We start from the raw sequence: 16,030 nt of genomic DNA on the forward strand, positions 1-16,030 counted from the left end.
ATATATTTTTTCAGTTAATGCACATCTCAGTTTGGATTATCCACATTTCCAGTTCTCAATAGCTACATGTGGCCTTGGCTACCATATTAAACATTGTAACTCTATAAGCTTCTTTTTGTTGATGTTTATATAGAGAAGAATCATAATTGCATCCCCAAAATCAGTACATTTTATTTTTTCTAAGATTTTATTTATTTATCTGACAGAGAAAGAGCACAAGAAGGCAGAGCGGCAGGCATAAGGAGAGGGAGAAGCAGGCTGCTTGCTGAGCAGAGAGCCTGATGCAAGCTCAGTCCCAGACCCTCAGGATCATGATGCAAGCCAAAGGCAGATGCTTAACTGACTGAGTCACCCAGGTGCCCCTCCATACAACATTTTAAATAATACATGTGGGAAGTCTCAAATAAATTACAGTTAAAGGTCAGCCATGTAGTTATTTTGGAAAATGTGTCCAGTTGTCAGTAAAGAATTTTCTTGGACTAAGATGTTGCTGGTGCAAAGAGACCTAAGAAACATAAAAAGTATTTGTTTGTTTAAAAACACAATTATTAGGGTGCCTGGGTGGCTCAGTTGGTTATGTGCCGACTGTTGGTTTCCACTTGGGTGTTGTGGATTGAGCCCCAAGTCTGGCTCTGCACTGGCAAGGAATCTACTTCAGATTCTACACCACCACCCACCCCGACCCTCCCACCAGGTAATGTACGTGCTGTCTCTCTTTCTCTCTCGCAAATAAATAAATAAAATCTAAAAACACAGTTGTTTGGTGATATGGAAGCAATATTTTAAGCACCTTACATCTTATGTGATTACCGTGTTTATATATAGTCATTTTTTTTGTGCTTTAGACACTTCTTTGGAAATTATTTGAGATTGACATGTACTACACTATTATCACTTTTTTCTCTTGCAAGGACTAGCAAGTGAATCCCTGTTTTGCATTTTTTGACCAAACATTGACTTTCAGAAATGAATTAGTTGCATTAAGTGGGACATGACTTTGATGCTAACTCTTGAGTACCATGCTTTTCAAATTTTTTGTGTTGACTGAAGTTGAAGACTTTTTCATAGTTCTTCAAGATTTTAAAAGATTGATTCTACATTCATTTTAAAATGTGTTTCTAACTTTTCAGCTTAAAATACAAAATGCCTTACATGTACTAAATTTTTATACATTCATACATTATATTGATTTCTTTTATATGTCTCAGAATAATGTTCTACTGTTATTTCACTTTTCTGTTAAAAAATACTCTGCTTATAAAGTAGGCAGCTTAAAAAGTTTTGTCATTTATGCCACTTTTTTTTATATGGATCACAATTTCAGAATTTTTACAAAACTGTAACCATCCAAAGTACAAAATTACACAGAATGCTGAGGCTAACTACACTGATACACAGTTCAAGTTTTATACATTGTGTGTTTGTAAAAAACCATATCAAAAATTACCCCCCAAATTTACAAAGTTCCACCTTTCCAATTGATATGGTTTATAATATATATTATACATTAAAATTTATAATGTAGAATTATGCTTCATCAAGTTCATACTCAGATTTTATTTAGTTTGCTCCCTCTAAAAGATTAATCTGCTTAAAAAATAAGCTTGGAAACAATGTATATAGTAGTGTTTCTTATAGCTCCTTATATCTAAAATAATTAACATAATTACCAGGATAATCATTCTGGTTTTTTCTACTCACAGCTGAAACCCACCCAAAATTAGTTATGCCCAAATATTAAGGACAGATTTATGAATAAATTTTGAAGTCAAGCAGTTAACAGTCTATTAATTCTTATTTAATCTATGTCCTATCTTTCTCCTTCAAAATGAGAAAATAGTACTTTGAGTATGATCATCTTAAAATACCACTGCATGAATAAAGAAAAACTGTAACATTTACTATTATTTTTGTCTCGGACATAATAATTTAAAGTAATCAAAATTGCTTTAGAAATAACCATGTGTGTCCTGTGCTTTCTTTTAGAAATGTGGCTTATTCACATTAAAAATATATTTAATATAATCAAAATTTCAAAATTTATATTTCTGTTGTCTACCAAATGTAATAGTATAGAATAGTGTGAGAAAACTAAGTCTGATTTTTTTTAAAGATTATATTTATTTATTTGACAGACAGAGATCACAAGTAGGCAGAGAAGCAGGCAGAGAGAGAGAGGATGTGGGACTCGATCCCAGGACCCTGGGATCATGCTAAGTCTGATTTTTTTTTTTTTTTTTTTTTTTTGACAGACAAATCACAAGTAGACAGAGGGGCAGGCAGAGAGCAATAGAGAGGAGGAAGCAGGCTCCCCACTGAGCAGAGAGCCCGATGCGGGGCTCGATCCCAGGACCCTGGGATCATGACCCGAGCGGAAGGCAGAGGCTTTAACCCACTGAGCCACCCAGGTGCCCCCTAAGTCTGATTTTTATAAGCACTTTGTAAATAGGTGAAATTAGAAAGGAGATATAATTTTTTCAGGTAGATGTATTTTTGGCTTGCTCACATCAGATTTACTTTGTATCATCAGTTACACAAACGAAAAATTATGTAGGATACTACATACAATGAGTGATATTTGGCAAGCAATATTTGACTTTTGAATCTGTAATTCTTTTTATGAATACAGGAGATTACTTTTTGTTTTTCAAATGAACCCAAATTTATATCTTACCATTATTAAATCTGAATAGTAACAGTAGTGTAATCTATTTGAAAAGTAGGAATTTTCCTTCTGGATTGATTCGAGCCTATGAAAGATCTGTTAAACTATTTTTATTTTATTATCATGATGGTGTTTACAAACACAGATTATTTTTCATTACAAAAATAAAACCTAGAAACTAGAAGTTACTCAGATATCTCTCAAAGAGAAATAAAAAAAAATCTTGAGACACATGAAAATGGAAGTACAACGTATCAAACCTTATGGGATGCATGAAAAGCAATTCTCAGGGGGAAGTTTATAGCAATAAATGCAAATGCCTACATTAAGTAAAAGGTAGGATCTTAAATAAACAACCCAATTTTATACTTCAAGGAATTAGAAAAAGAAGCACAAACCAAACCCCAAATTAGAAAAAAAAGGGAAGTAACAAAGGCCAGAGTTGAAACAGTCTAAAAAGGACAATAGAAAAGATCAATGAAACAAAGAGCTCAATTTTTGAAAAAGTAAACAAAATAGACAAACAGATTTAAGAAAAAAAGAGGACTCAAATAATTAAAATTAGAAATGAAGCGGACATTACAACTGATACCACAGAAAATAGTCATTCATAAAAGGCATATATGCCAACAATCATTCTCAATGTGAAAGGCCTAAATGCTCCCATAAAACGGCATAGGCTTACAGATTGGATAAAATGACAGGACCCATCCATATGCTGTCCACAAGAGATGCATTTGGAACCTGAAGATGCATCCAGACTGAAAGTGAAAGGATGGAGAACCATCATTCATGCCAACGGGCCTCAAAAGAAAGCTGGGGTAGTGATTCTCCTATCAGATGAATTAGATTTTGAGCTAAAGACTGTAGTCAGAGATACAAAAGGACACTACATCATTCTTAAAGGGTCTATCCAACAAGAAGATATAACAATTGTAAATATTTATGCCCCCCACATGGGAAGAGCCAACTACACAAGCCAACTATTAATCAAAATACAGAGTCATATTGATACGAATACATTCATAGTAGGGGATCTTAACATGCCACTCTCTGCAATAGACAGATCATCTAAGCAGAAAATCAACAAAGAAACAAGAGCTGTGAATGACACACTGGACCAGATGGACCTGATAGATATATACAGAACGTTCCACCCTAAAACAACAGAATACTCATTCTTCTCGAGCGCACATGGAACTTTCTTCAGAATAGACCACGTACTGGGTCACAAATCAGGGCTTAATCGATACCAAAAGATTGAGATTATTCCCTGCATATTCTCAGACCACAGTGCTTTGAAACTGAAACTCAACCACAAGAAAAAGTTTGGAAGGAATTTAAACTCAATGTTTGGATCAATCAGGAAATCAAGGAAGAACTTAAACAATTCATGGAAACCAGTAAGAACGAAGACACATCAGTCCAAAACCTATGGGATATGGGAAAGGTGGTCCTAAGGGGGACATACATAGCCATCCAAGCCTCACTCAAAAAAATTGAAAAATCCCGATTTCACCAACTCTCTTTACACCTTAAGGAACTGGAAAATCAACAACAAATTAAGCCAACCCGGTGCACAAGAAGGGAAATAATTAAGATTAGAGCAGAGATCAATGAGTCAGAAACTAGAGAGGCAGTAGAACACATCAGCGAAGCTAGAAGCTGGTTCTTTGAAAGAATAAGATCGATAAACCACTGGCCAAACTAATCCAAAAGAAAAGAGAGAGGACCCAAAATAATAAAATTATGAAAGAAAAGGGAGAGGGTGCCTGGGTGGCTCGGTTGGTTGGGTGACTGCCTTCGGCTCATGTCATGATCCTGGAGTCCTGGGATCGAGTCCCACATCAGGCTTCCTGCGCAGCGGGTAGTCTGCTTCTCCCTCTGACCCTACCCCCTCTCGTGCTCTCTCTCTTTCATTCTCTCTCTCTCTCAAATAAATAAAATCTTTTTTTTTTAAGTAGAGAGATCACGACTAACACCAAGGAAATAGAAACAATCATCAGAAATTATTATCAACAAAAAAAATTATTATCAACAGCCATATGCCAATAAGTTAAACAACCCAGAAGAAATGGATGCATTCCTGGAATCCTATAAACTTCCAAGGCTGAAACAGGAAGAAATTGACAACCTGAATAGACTGATATCTAGTAATGAGATTGAAGCAGTGATCAAAAACCTCCCAAAAAACAAGAGCCCAGGACCTGACTGATTCCTTGGGGAATTCTGCCAAACATTCAAAGAAGAAATAATAACTATTCAGGGGCACCTGGGTAGCTCAGTTGTTAAGCATCTGCCTTCGGCTCAGATCATGATCCAGGTGTCCTGGGATCAAGCCCCACATTGGGATCCCAGCCCAGCGAGGAGCCTGCTTCTCCCCCTCCCACTCCTCCTGCTTACATACCCTCTCTCACTATCTCTCTCTCTCTCTGTGTGTCAAATACATAAAATCTTAAAAAAAAGAGAGAGAGAGAGAGAGAGAAAGAAAGAAATAATGCCTATTCTCCTGAAGCTGTTTCAAAAAAATAGAAACAGAAGAAAAACTTCCAGACTCTTTCTGTGAAGCTAGCATTACCTTGATCACCAAACTAGGTAAAGACCCCATCAAAAAGGAGAATTTCAGACCAATATCCCTGACGAATATGGGTGCCAAGATTCTCAACAAGATCCTAGCTAATAGGATCCAACAGTACATTAAAAAGATTATCCACCATGATCAGGTGGGATTTTTCCCTGGGAAACTGGACAACATAAAAAAGAATCAATTCCTGGATATGAACACCCTACCAAGACTAAATCATGAAAAAATAGAAAAACTGAACAGATGAATTACTAATAAGGAGATTGAATCAACAATCAAATACCTCCCAAAAAATAAGAATCCAAGACCCGATGATTTCACTGGTGAATTCTACCAACCTTCAAAGAATCAACGCCAATCCTTCTCAACTATTCCAAAAAAAAAAAAAAAGGGCGGGAACACTTTCAAATTACATAACCCTGATACCAAAGCCAGGCAAGGATACAGAAAAAAAGGCCAAATCCTTGAAGAACATAGATGCAAAATATCCTCGATAAAATATTGGCAAACTGAATGCAGCAACATTTTGAAAAGATCATACTCCACGAGCAGATGAGTTTTATTCCAGAGATGCAGGGATGGTTCAACATCTGCAAATCAATAAATGTGATGTACCACATGATCAAAATGAAGTATAAAAACTGTATGATTGTCTCAGTAGACTCAGAAAAAGCATTTGACAGTATTTAACAACCTTTTATGATAACTCTCAACAAACTAGATAGAGAGAGGATGTATCTCAAAACATAGTAAGGGCTATATGTGACAAGCCCATTGCTTATATCGTACTCAACAGTGAAACATTCCTCTAAGATCAGGAACATTGGCCAAGGATACCCATCTCAACATTTTATTCAACGTAATACTGGAAATCCTAGCCAGAGGAGTTAGGTGGAAAAAAGAAATAAAAGGGATACAAATCAAAAAGAAGGAAGTAACAGTACCTCTGTTTGCAGATGACATGGTATTATACATAGAAAACCCTATAGACTTCAACAGAAACACTATTAGAATTAATAAATGAATTCAGTAAAGTTATATATGAGAATCAGATATGTTTCTATATATTAACACTGAACTATCAGAAACAGATTTTAAGTAAATCCAATGTACAGTAGCATCCAAATCAGTAAAATACTTAGGAATAAATTTAATGAAGGAAGTGAAAGATTATACACTAAAAACTGTAAGACACTGATTAAAGAAATTGAGGAGGGCACAAAAAAATAGGAAAAGCATTTTGTGTTTATAGATTGGAATAATAAATATTGTTAAAATGTCCATACCATCCAAAGCAGTCTACAGATTCAGTGCAATCCCTATCAAAATTGCAATACCATTTTTCACAGAAATAGAAAAAAAAAAATCCTAAATTTTGTGTGGAACCACAAAAGACATCACATAGCCAAATCCATCTTTTTTTTTCTTTTTTAAAATTTTATTTGTTATTTTTCATCACATTAAGTATACTTTTTTTTTGCCTTCTGTATGATTGATTGATTTGGCTTCAGGAGTAGAAGTTAGTGATTTATCACTTACAGATAAAACCCAGTGCTCATCATAGCAAGTGCCCTCCTTAATACCCATCACCCATTTAACCCATCCCACACCCACCTCCCTCCTTCAACCATCAGGTTTTTTTCCTCTATTGTTAAGGGTGTTCTATAATTTGCTTCCCTGTCTGTTTTTTTTTTTTTTCTTCCCATATGGTCATCTGTTTTGTTTCTTAAATTCCATATATGAGTGAAATCATATGGTATTTGTCCTTCTCTGACTGACTTATTTCACTTAGCTCAATTCTCTCTAGCTCCACCTGCATCACTGCAAATGGCAAGATTTCATTTTTTGTGGCTGAGTGATATTCTACTATATATATACATTTATATATATATATATATATTTATATATATGTATATAATACATAAAATACATAAAAATGCTAATTCAAAGAGATACATGCACACCAACATTTATAGCAGCATTATTTACAATAGCCACATTATGGAAGTAGCCCAAGTGTCCACTGACTGATAAATGGATAAAGAAGAGGTGGTGTACATGAGTGTGTATACTTTTTGAGAAACCTCTATACTGTTTTCTACATTAGCTGTACCAGTTTGCATTTCCACCAAAAATACAAGAGGATTCCCTTTTCTCCACATCCTCAAATCCTTGCCAACGCTTGTTGTTTCCTATGTTGTTAATTTTAGCTATTCTGACTAATAGATGATATCTCGTTGTAATTTCCATTTGTATTTCCCTAATGATGAATGATGTGAACATCTTTTCATGTGTCTGTTGGCCATCAGTTTGTCTTCTTTGGAAAAATGTATATTCATGCCTTCTGCCTGTTTTTCAGTTGGATTATTCTTTTATTGGGTGTTGAGTTTTATAAGTTTTTTACTTATTTTGGATACTAAACTTTCATCAGATATGTCATTTGCAAATATCTTCTCCCATTCCATAGGTTTCATCTTAATTTTATTGTTTCCTGCGCTGTGTGAACATTTTTTTTTAATGTAGTTCGAATAGTTTACTTTTGCCTTTGTTTCCCTTGCCTCTGAAACATACCTAGAAAAATGTTGTTGTGACTGATGTCAGAAAAGAGTAGCTTATATCATCTTCAGGGATTTTTATGATTTCAGGTCTCACATTTCTGTCTTTAATCTATTTTGAGTTTATTTTTGTGTATGGTATAAGAAAGTGGTCCAGTTTCATTCTTCTGCATGTAGGTGTCCTGTTTTCCCAATACCATCTGTTGAAGAGACTGTCTTCAGTCCACAAAACTAAAAGGTAACCTTTGGAGTAGGAGAGGATATTTGTAAATGGCATAACGGATAAAGGGTTAGTATTTAAAATATATAAAGAATTTATAAAACTCAAAATCCAAGAATCAGATAATCTAGTTTAAAAATGGGCAGAAGACATAAATAGACATTTTTTTGAAGACATACAGATAAGCTAGCAGATAACGTAAAGATGCTTAACCTCATTCATCATCAGGGAAATGGAACTCAAAACCACAGTGTGATGATTACCTCACAAATGTCAGAATAGCTAAAATTAACAACACAGGAAACAACAGCTGTTGACGAGGATGTGGAGAAAAGGGAACCCATTTACACCCTGGTGGGAATGCAAACTGGTGCAGTCACTCCAGAAAACAGTATCCAATGTTTCTCAAAAAGTTAAAAATGAACTATACTATCATCCAGCAGTTGTCATACTAGGTATTTACCCAAAAGATACAAAAATACTAATTGAAAAGGTTACATGTACTCTGGTATATATTGCATGATTATCTACAATAGCCAAATTATGGAAACAACCCACGTGTCCATTGACTGATGAATGGATAAAGATGGGTGTGTGTGTGTGTGTGTGTCTGTCTGTCTAGTGGGATATTACTCAACCATAATAAAGAATGAAATCTTGCCATTTGCAATGACATGGATGGAGAGATTATTATGCTAAGTGAAATAAGTCAGTCAGAAAAAGACAAACACCATACAGTTTCTCTCATATGTAGAATCTAAGAAACAAAACAAATCACCCGGGGGTGGGAGCGTGCTAAGACAGAGGGAGGAAAACCAAGAAATAGACTCTTAACTATAGAAAACAAACTGATGCTTTACCAGAAGGGGAGGTGAATTGGGGGATGGGTTAAATAAGTGATGGGTATTAAGGAGTACATTTAGGGTCAGGATTAGGTGATGTATGGAAGCGTTGAATCACTGTATTTATACTTCAAACTAATATTACATCAGATGTGTAATATAACTTAACATTTAGAATTGTGATACCTTCACTTTTGTATTTCTTTTTCAAGATTGGTTTGGCTATTCAAGGTCTTTTGTGGTTCTATACCAATTTTTGGATTCTGGATTTTTGATAGCTCTGTGAAAAATACCATTGTGTTTTAATAGAGATGCATCAAATCTGTAGATTACTTTGGGTAGTTTAGACATTTGCAATATTTGTTCTTTCAATCCATGAGCGTGGAATGTCTTTCCATTTCTTGACATTGTCTTGAATTTCTTTCATCAGTATTTTACAGTTTTCAGAGTACATCTCATCTCTTTAGTTATGTTTATTCCTAGGTATCTTATTGTTTTGGGCACAATTGTTAATGGGATTGTTTTCTTGATTTCTCTTTTTGTTGCTTCATTATTAGAGTATAGGAATTCAACAGATTTCTATATATTGATTTTGTATCCTGTGACATTACTGAATTTATTTATCAGTTCTAGTGATTTTTAAGTGGAGTCTTTAGGATTTTCTATATATAGTTTCATGTCATATGCAAATACTGAAAGTTTAACTTCTTCCTCACCAATTTAGACACATGTTATTTTTGTCTAGTTGCTGTGTAACTTACATTACTACGTTGAATAAAAGTGATGAGAGTAGACAGCCTTGTCTTGTTCCTCACCTGAGTAGAAAGGTTTCCCATTTTTTCCCATTTTTCCCCATCGAGTAGGATATTGGCTGTGGGTTTTTCATATAAAGCCTTTATTATGGTGAGGTATGTTCTGTCTAGACCTACTTCACAAAGGATTTTATCATGAATGGATGTTTTACTTTGTCAGATGCTTTTTCTGCATCCTTTGAAATATGGCTTTTATCCTTTCTCGATTGCTGTTATCTGCTTGATTGTTTTGGAAATATTGAAATCCCACTTGATCATGGTGTATGATTTTTTTTTTTTTTTTTTTTTTTTTTTTTTTTGGGAAAGAGAGAGCATGTGCACGCACATGGGGGAAGGGGCACAGGGAAAGGAAAGAATCTTGATGCAAACGACCCCTAAGCATGGACCGCTCCCCTGAAATGTAAGGCTCAGTCTCATGACCCATGAGATGGTAACTTGAGCCAAAACCAAGACTCAGATACTTAAACAACTGAACCATCCAGGCACCCTGATGTGTAAATTTTTTTATGTTTTGTTGGAGTTTGTTTGCTAAGATTTTGTTGAGGAGTTGCATCTATATTCATGAGTGGATATTGGCCTGTAGATCTCTTTTTTTGTGGTGTCTTGCCAAGCAATCTTGAGAAAGAAGAACAAAGCTGGAGATATCATAAGTCCTGACTTTAAACTATACTATAAATCTATAATAATCAACACAGTATGGTACTACATAAAAAAGCAGACACATAGATCAATGGGAATAGAATAGAAAATCCAGAAATAAATTCAAAGAAATTTGTTCAATTGATTTTTGACAAGAAAGCCAAGAATTTCCCCATTATCATGGGGAAAAGATTGTCCCCTCAATAAGTAGTTTTAGGAAAACTGAATATCCACCTGGAAAAGAATGAAAGTAGACCTCTTTCTTCTACTTTACACAAAATCAACTCAAATTGGATTAAATCTTTGAATAAAACCATGAAACTCCTAGAAGAAAACATAAAGAATAAGCTCCTTGACATTGGTCTGAAAAATACATTTTTAAGATTTTTAAGATTTAGGAACAAGAACAAAAATTAGTGGGACTACATCAAACTGAAAAGTTCTACACAACAAAGGAAACCATTAAGAAAATAAAAAGGCAACCTACTAAATGGGAAAAGACATTTACCCTGTTGGTGTAAGTGTTAACTGGTACAGTCACTATGGCAAGTAGCACTGAGGCTCCTCAAGAAATTAAAACAGAACTACCTGGAGTCCCTGGGTAGCTCAGTCAGTTAAGCATCTACCTTCAGCTCAGGTCATGATCCAGGGTCCTGGGATCGAAGCCCACATCAGGTTCCCTTCTTAGCGGGAAGTCTGTTTCTCCCTCCTTCTTACCCCACACCCCACTCTTTCACTCTCTCTTTCTGTCTCTCTCCCTCTCTGTCTTGTGTGCACACTCTCTCTCAAATAAATAAAATCTTTTTTAAAAAGTAGAACTACCAGTAATCCCACTTCTGAGTATATAGACAAAGGAAACAAAATTATCTGAAAGAATAACCTGTATTATGTTTATAGCAGAATGGTTTACAATTGCCTAAGTATGGAAAAAAACCTAAGTATCAGTCTACAGATGAAAGGATAAAGAAGATGAGGTGTATATACACAATGAAATATTATGCAGCCTCTAAAAAAGAATGAAATCTTGTCATAGGCAGCAAACATGAGTTAATTTGGAGAGCATTATGCTAACTGAATTAAGTTAGACTTTGAAAGATAAATACCACACAGTATCACTTGTAATATTGTCATATGTGAGTTTGTTTGCTATTTTTAAAGTTGAATTCATAGCAGTGGAGGGTATAAAAGTCATTTTCAAGGTTTGAGGTGTGGGGGAAGTTAGGAATAGCTGGTAAAAAGATGTAAACTTTTCAGTTATAAAATGGATAAGATCTGAGGAAATAATGTATAACATGGTAACTACAGTTGATAACACTGCATTGAATAATTGAAAGTTTCTAAGAGTAGAATTTAAATGTTTTCACAAAAAATATTTATATATGTGTAATATTTATATGTATATGTAAAATGATAGGTGTGTTAACTCAGTGAAGGGACTCTTCGTGTTATATATGTATATTAAATCCTCATACTGTATACTTTAAGTATCTCACATTAAATTGTCAATTACACTCAAGAAAATTAATAAAACAACATAGAAGAGGAAATGTAATCTGTACAATAATTGTAATTTTCCAGGATTTTTGCAATATTGAGAAGATATTTTCTGAATATCAATACTGACCATTAATTTTAAGTAAATTAATAAATAAGTAAATCTCTTACATTGCATAAATCAGTTATTCCAGAGGGAGAGGAAGATGGCAGCAGAGTAGGAGGACCTTAGACTAATGTTGTTCCATGAACACAAACTAGGTAACTATCAAATCATCCTAAATAACCCAGAAATTGACATGAAGACTTTAGTAAAACAAACTCCACAACTAAAGGAAGAGAAGACATTGAATAAAGTAGGAAGTATAGAGATGTGATTTGGGGAGAAATGGATGCCAGGTGCTACAGAAGGAAGAGAAGTGTGGTTGTAGAGAAGGATAAAAGAAAGAGGAGCACATGGGAACACATAAGGAGAATGTTTCCCTAAGCCATTGGTTTGGAAAACAAGAGGGGCTGGATTTCATGTATTCTTACCATCAGAGGGGCTTAGAACCTGGAGTTTTAAAGGTCAGCAGGCTCGCCTGGCATTGAGACCAGATGGCACTGCACTGCTCCTGACAAGGCAGACAAACAAAGCAGAGGGAACTAGACAGCATTATGCTAAGCAAAATAAGCCAGTCAGGGAAAGACAGATACCATATGATTTCACTCATGTGTGGAATTTAAGAAAGAAAAAAATGAAAAGAGGGACCAAAAAAAGAAGAAAAAAGAAAGAAAGAAAGAAAAGGAAAAAACAAAGCAAGAAACAGACTCTTAAGTGTAGAGGACAAACTGATGGTTACTAAGAAGGGATGAGTAGGTGGGTTAAAGAGGTGATAGGGTTAAAGGAATGCATTTGTTGTGATGAGCACCAGGTGATGTATGAAATTGCATAATCACTATGTCGTACACGAGAAACTATTACACTGTATTTTCACTAACTGGAATATAACTAAAATCTTTTAAAAGAATCACTTCTTATTAAGTTGGGAGTGGGGAGACAAATAGATAAGCAAACTAAGTATGGTGTACCATAAAATGAAATAGTATTTAGCAATAAAAGGAAACAAACTATTGATTTGCACAATATGGGTGAATCTTAAATATAATTTGCTGAGTAAAAGAAACCAGTTTCATGCCATTTTGAAAAAGGGAATCTGTAGGGCTGGAGGATATCAGTAATTTTCAAGAATTGGTAGGGCAAAAAAATTGCCTAAAAGAGGGAAGCAGGAGGGAATTTTCTACATATAGTGAACATATCTAGTACATAGATTTGGTTTCTAAATACCGTTGCCCTACGAGAAGAACTGGACTTCTTGGAGACATTTCTTCCAGGGTCGAGATAAGGAAAATTTAAGATGAGCTTGCAAGCACCTTCTTGTGCTACCTAAAAGAAGTGCTGAAAAACAAAAAGGAAAAAGAGGAAGCCATGTGCAAAGGACACAGAAGCCTCCTTGATAGAATTCCCAGTGGCCAAAGCTGGAAAAAAAAAATGGAGCAATAAATGTAATAATGATAGGTTTTATTATGATGTAAAAGAATAAGATTATATCCATGTGTCCATACTTAGAGAACAGTTTTCCTATTACTGATGTAGAACAAATGAGGTAAATAAAAAAACACCGTTAGATCAGCACAATAATAATTATCATAGGCAAAATCCACTGATAAATGTTTGTATTAGTGTGCAGAAGTTTAAGGAGAAGCAGGCTATTTTCATAGTTAAAATTTTCCCCAAAACATTTACAAAAGAAAATTGTAACATTACAGAATAGAAACTTTCCAGACAGCACCTCAACCAAGTAATCAAGGTTAATATCACTAGTCATAAAACATACATACCCTCATCTGATGCACTGAGAGGTTGCATCACATATGGTATCCTTCTGAAAAATGTACAGTATCAGCCTAATTAAACAAACCTAAATTGGGGATATTCTGTAACATAACTGGCCAGTTCTGATAATCTTCAAAATGTCAAGTCATGAGGGACAAAGAAAGAATGAGGTTCTATTTGTGACTGGAGAAAACTAAGAAATCGGAATAACTACATGCACTACTGGATCATGGATAGTCTCCTGGAACAGAAAAGAAAAATAATAATGAAAAAATTGGTAAAGTCTGAATAAGGTCTTAAGTTTAATTCATAGTATTGCATCATTGCTTTCTTCATTTTTAAATTTTTACTATGGTTATGTAAGTTGTTAACATTAGGGGGAACTGGGTAATGGGCAGATGAGAATGTAAGTACTATCTTTACAAATCTAAAGTTGTCTCAAAATTAAGTTTAGATGTCTAAGGGCCCAGTGTTTTTTTATATCTCACAATAATCAAATAGCAGTGAAGAAAAAAAGACTTTTAACTTGATCACTAAATACTTTTGATAATTATTAATTTTGTGGTTATTTTGAAGTTTTTTTTTTGTTTTTTGTTTTGTTTTGTTTTAAGATTTTTATTTGACAGAGTGAAAGAGAGATCACAGGTAGGCAGAGCAGCAGTCAGAGAGAGAGGGGGAAGCAGGCTCCCCACTGAGCAGAGAGCCCGATGTGGGGCTCGATCCCAGGACCCCGAGATCATGACCTGAGCCAAAGGCAGTGGCTTAACCCACTGAGCCACCCAGGTGCCTCGGTTATTTTGAAGTTTTAATAAAAATACTCACTAATCAATATCTAATAAGCAATAAAACCAGAGACGATTGAGGAATTGAACAGGTGAACTAAGACAAATGCTCTTAATTCGGTGCTTTGTTTTTTAGCAGTATATCAGCGTTTGTTAATTTTCTTCTTCTATTCATTCCTCTTTATTGAATGTAACCATCCATTTTTTGCCTCCTTCATATTTAACATACATTAGAATCTCAGATTTAAATTTACCCTCCTTGAAGGAACAGATTTTTTTTTTAAGATTTTTTTATTTATTTGTAGGGAGTAAGAGAGTAGAGGACTGGGGAGGAGCAGAGAGAGAGGGAGAAGCAGACTTCCTGCTGAGCAGAAAGCCCGATGAGGGGCTCAATCCCAGGACCTTGAGATTATGACCTTAGCCGAATGCAGATGCTTAACCTCCTGAGCCACCCAGGCACCCTGGAACAGAGATTTAAAATAGACTGGGCAATTACAGGTTTTGTCAGTGGCTGTTAGGGTGTCTCATGCTTTATGGCAGTTGAGAAAGTAGTACCTATAAGATGCCAAAGCACTGTGGATGCCATCACCATCCTACCTCATTAATAGCTTTACTGGGGCTTCAGTATAAGAGAATTACCTGTTACATGCCAGATTTAGTTCAATATTATTCACTGGACTGAATCTGTAATGATTTGTTGTATTCTGTATACTTGGCAATGTGCTAAACCATGTAGAAATCAAAAATCAAAATCAAAATCGTGATCTCTGCCAAAGAATCCCCACTCTTTTTGAAAGAGGACAGACCTGAAGACACTGTAGTGGGTAGAAAGAACAAAGACTTTAGAGATTTTGCAGTCATATCCTTACTATCTCTTTCTTTGATTACTAGATCTGTGGCCTTGGGCATTTATTTAAACTTTCTTGAGTTTGTTTCGTTATCTGTAATATGGGATACTAATGTCAGTCTTAGAAAATTGTTATGATCATTAATACCTGGCACATAAACACTTAGTAGATGATACCTGTTTTTACAGTTTTTGTTATCACGACTGATAGACTATTGAAAACATTGTAGTTTATTACACTAAATAATTTTGTTTACTGATTGTTATTAAGTGCTCAATCTGTGTTTTCTTCTTTAGAGATGATGAAGAGAAAAAAAAATCTCCATCTGAAGGTACTGATGAGAAGGCTAATGGAACACATCCAAAGACCATTAGTCGTATTGGGAGCACTACCAATCCATTCTTAGACATTCCTCATGACCCAAATGCTGCTGTGTACAAAAGTGGATTCTTGGCTCGGAAGATCCATGCAGATATGGATGGAAAGAAGAGTAAGCACAATTTGTTGTCATTGTCTATTTCATTTATTTCATCTTGAGGCTTAAAATTTAAAGTGAATTTATCTGAAGTAAAGTCAAGGGTGAAGAAAAATTATATTAGGTTTATCTAGAGAAATATTAACTGAACTTTGATGAAGCCTGTAACCCTAAGTCAGAAAACCATTGTGGCCCCTGCTCTTCTCCGAGTAGAATTATAGAGCTTCAGAAATGGAAG

At 35.0% G+C, this 16,030-nt stretch overlaps 1 protein-coding gene across 1 annotated transcript in view; it reads left to right on the forward strand.

Annotated features, from left to right (window-relative positions):
* LOC111144504 (pleckstrin and Sec7 domain containing 3) overlaps positions 1–16,030 on the forward strand; it is a 615,446-nt gene that overhangs the window by 456,837 nt on the left and 142,579 nt on the right. The window contains exon 11 of the mRNA XM_022498815.1: positions 15,614–15,807. Coding sequence (XP_022354523.1) covers positions 15,614–15,807 — 194 coding nt within the window. The remainder of the gene's footprint in view (positions 1–15,613; positions 15,808–16,030) is intronic.

Source organism: Enhydra lutris, unplaced genomic scaffold, assembly GCF_002288905.1.
Source record: "Enhydra lutris kenyoni isolate GAN:26980312 unplaced genomic scaffold, ASM228890v2 scaffoldscaffold11, whole genome shotgun sequence".
Taxonomy (NCBI): domain Eukaryota; kingdom Metazoa; phylum Chordata; class Mammalia; order Carnivora; family Mustelidae; genus Enhydra; species Enhydra lutris.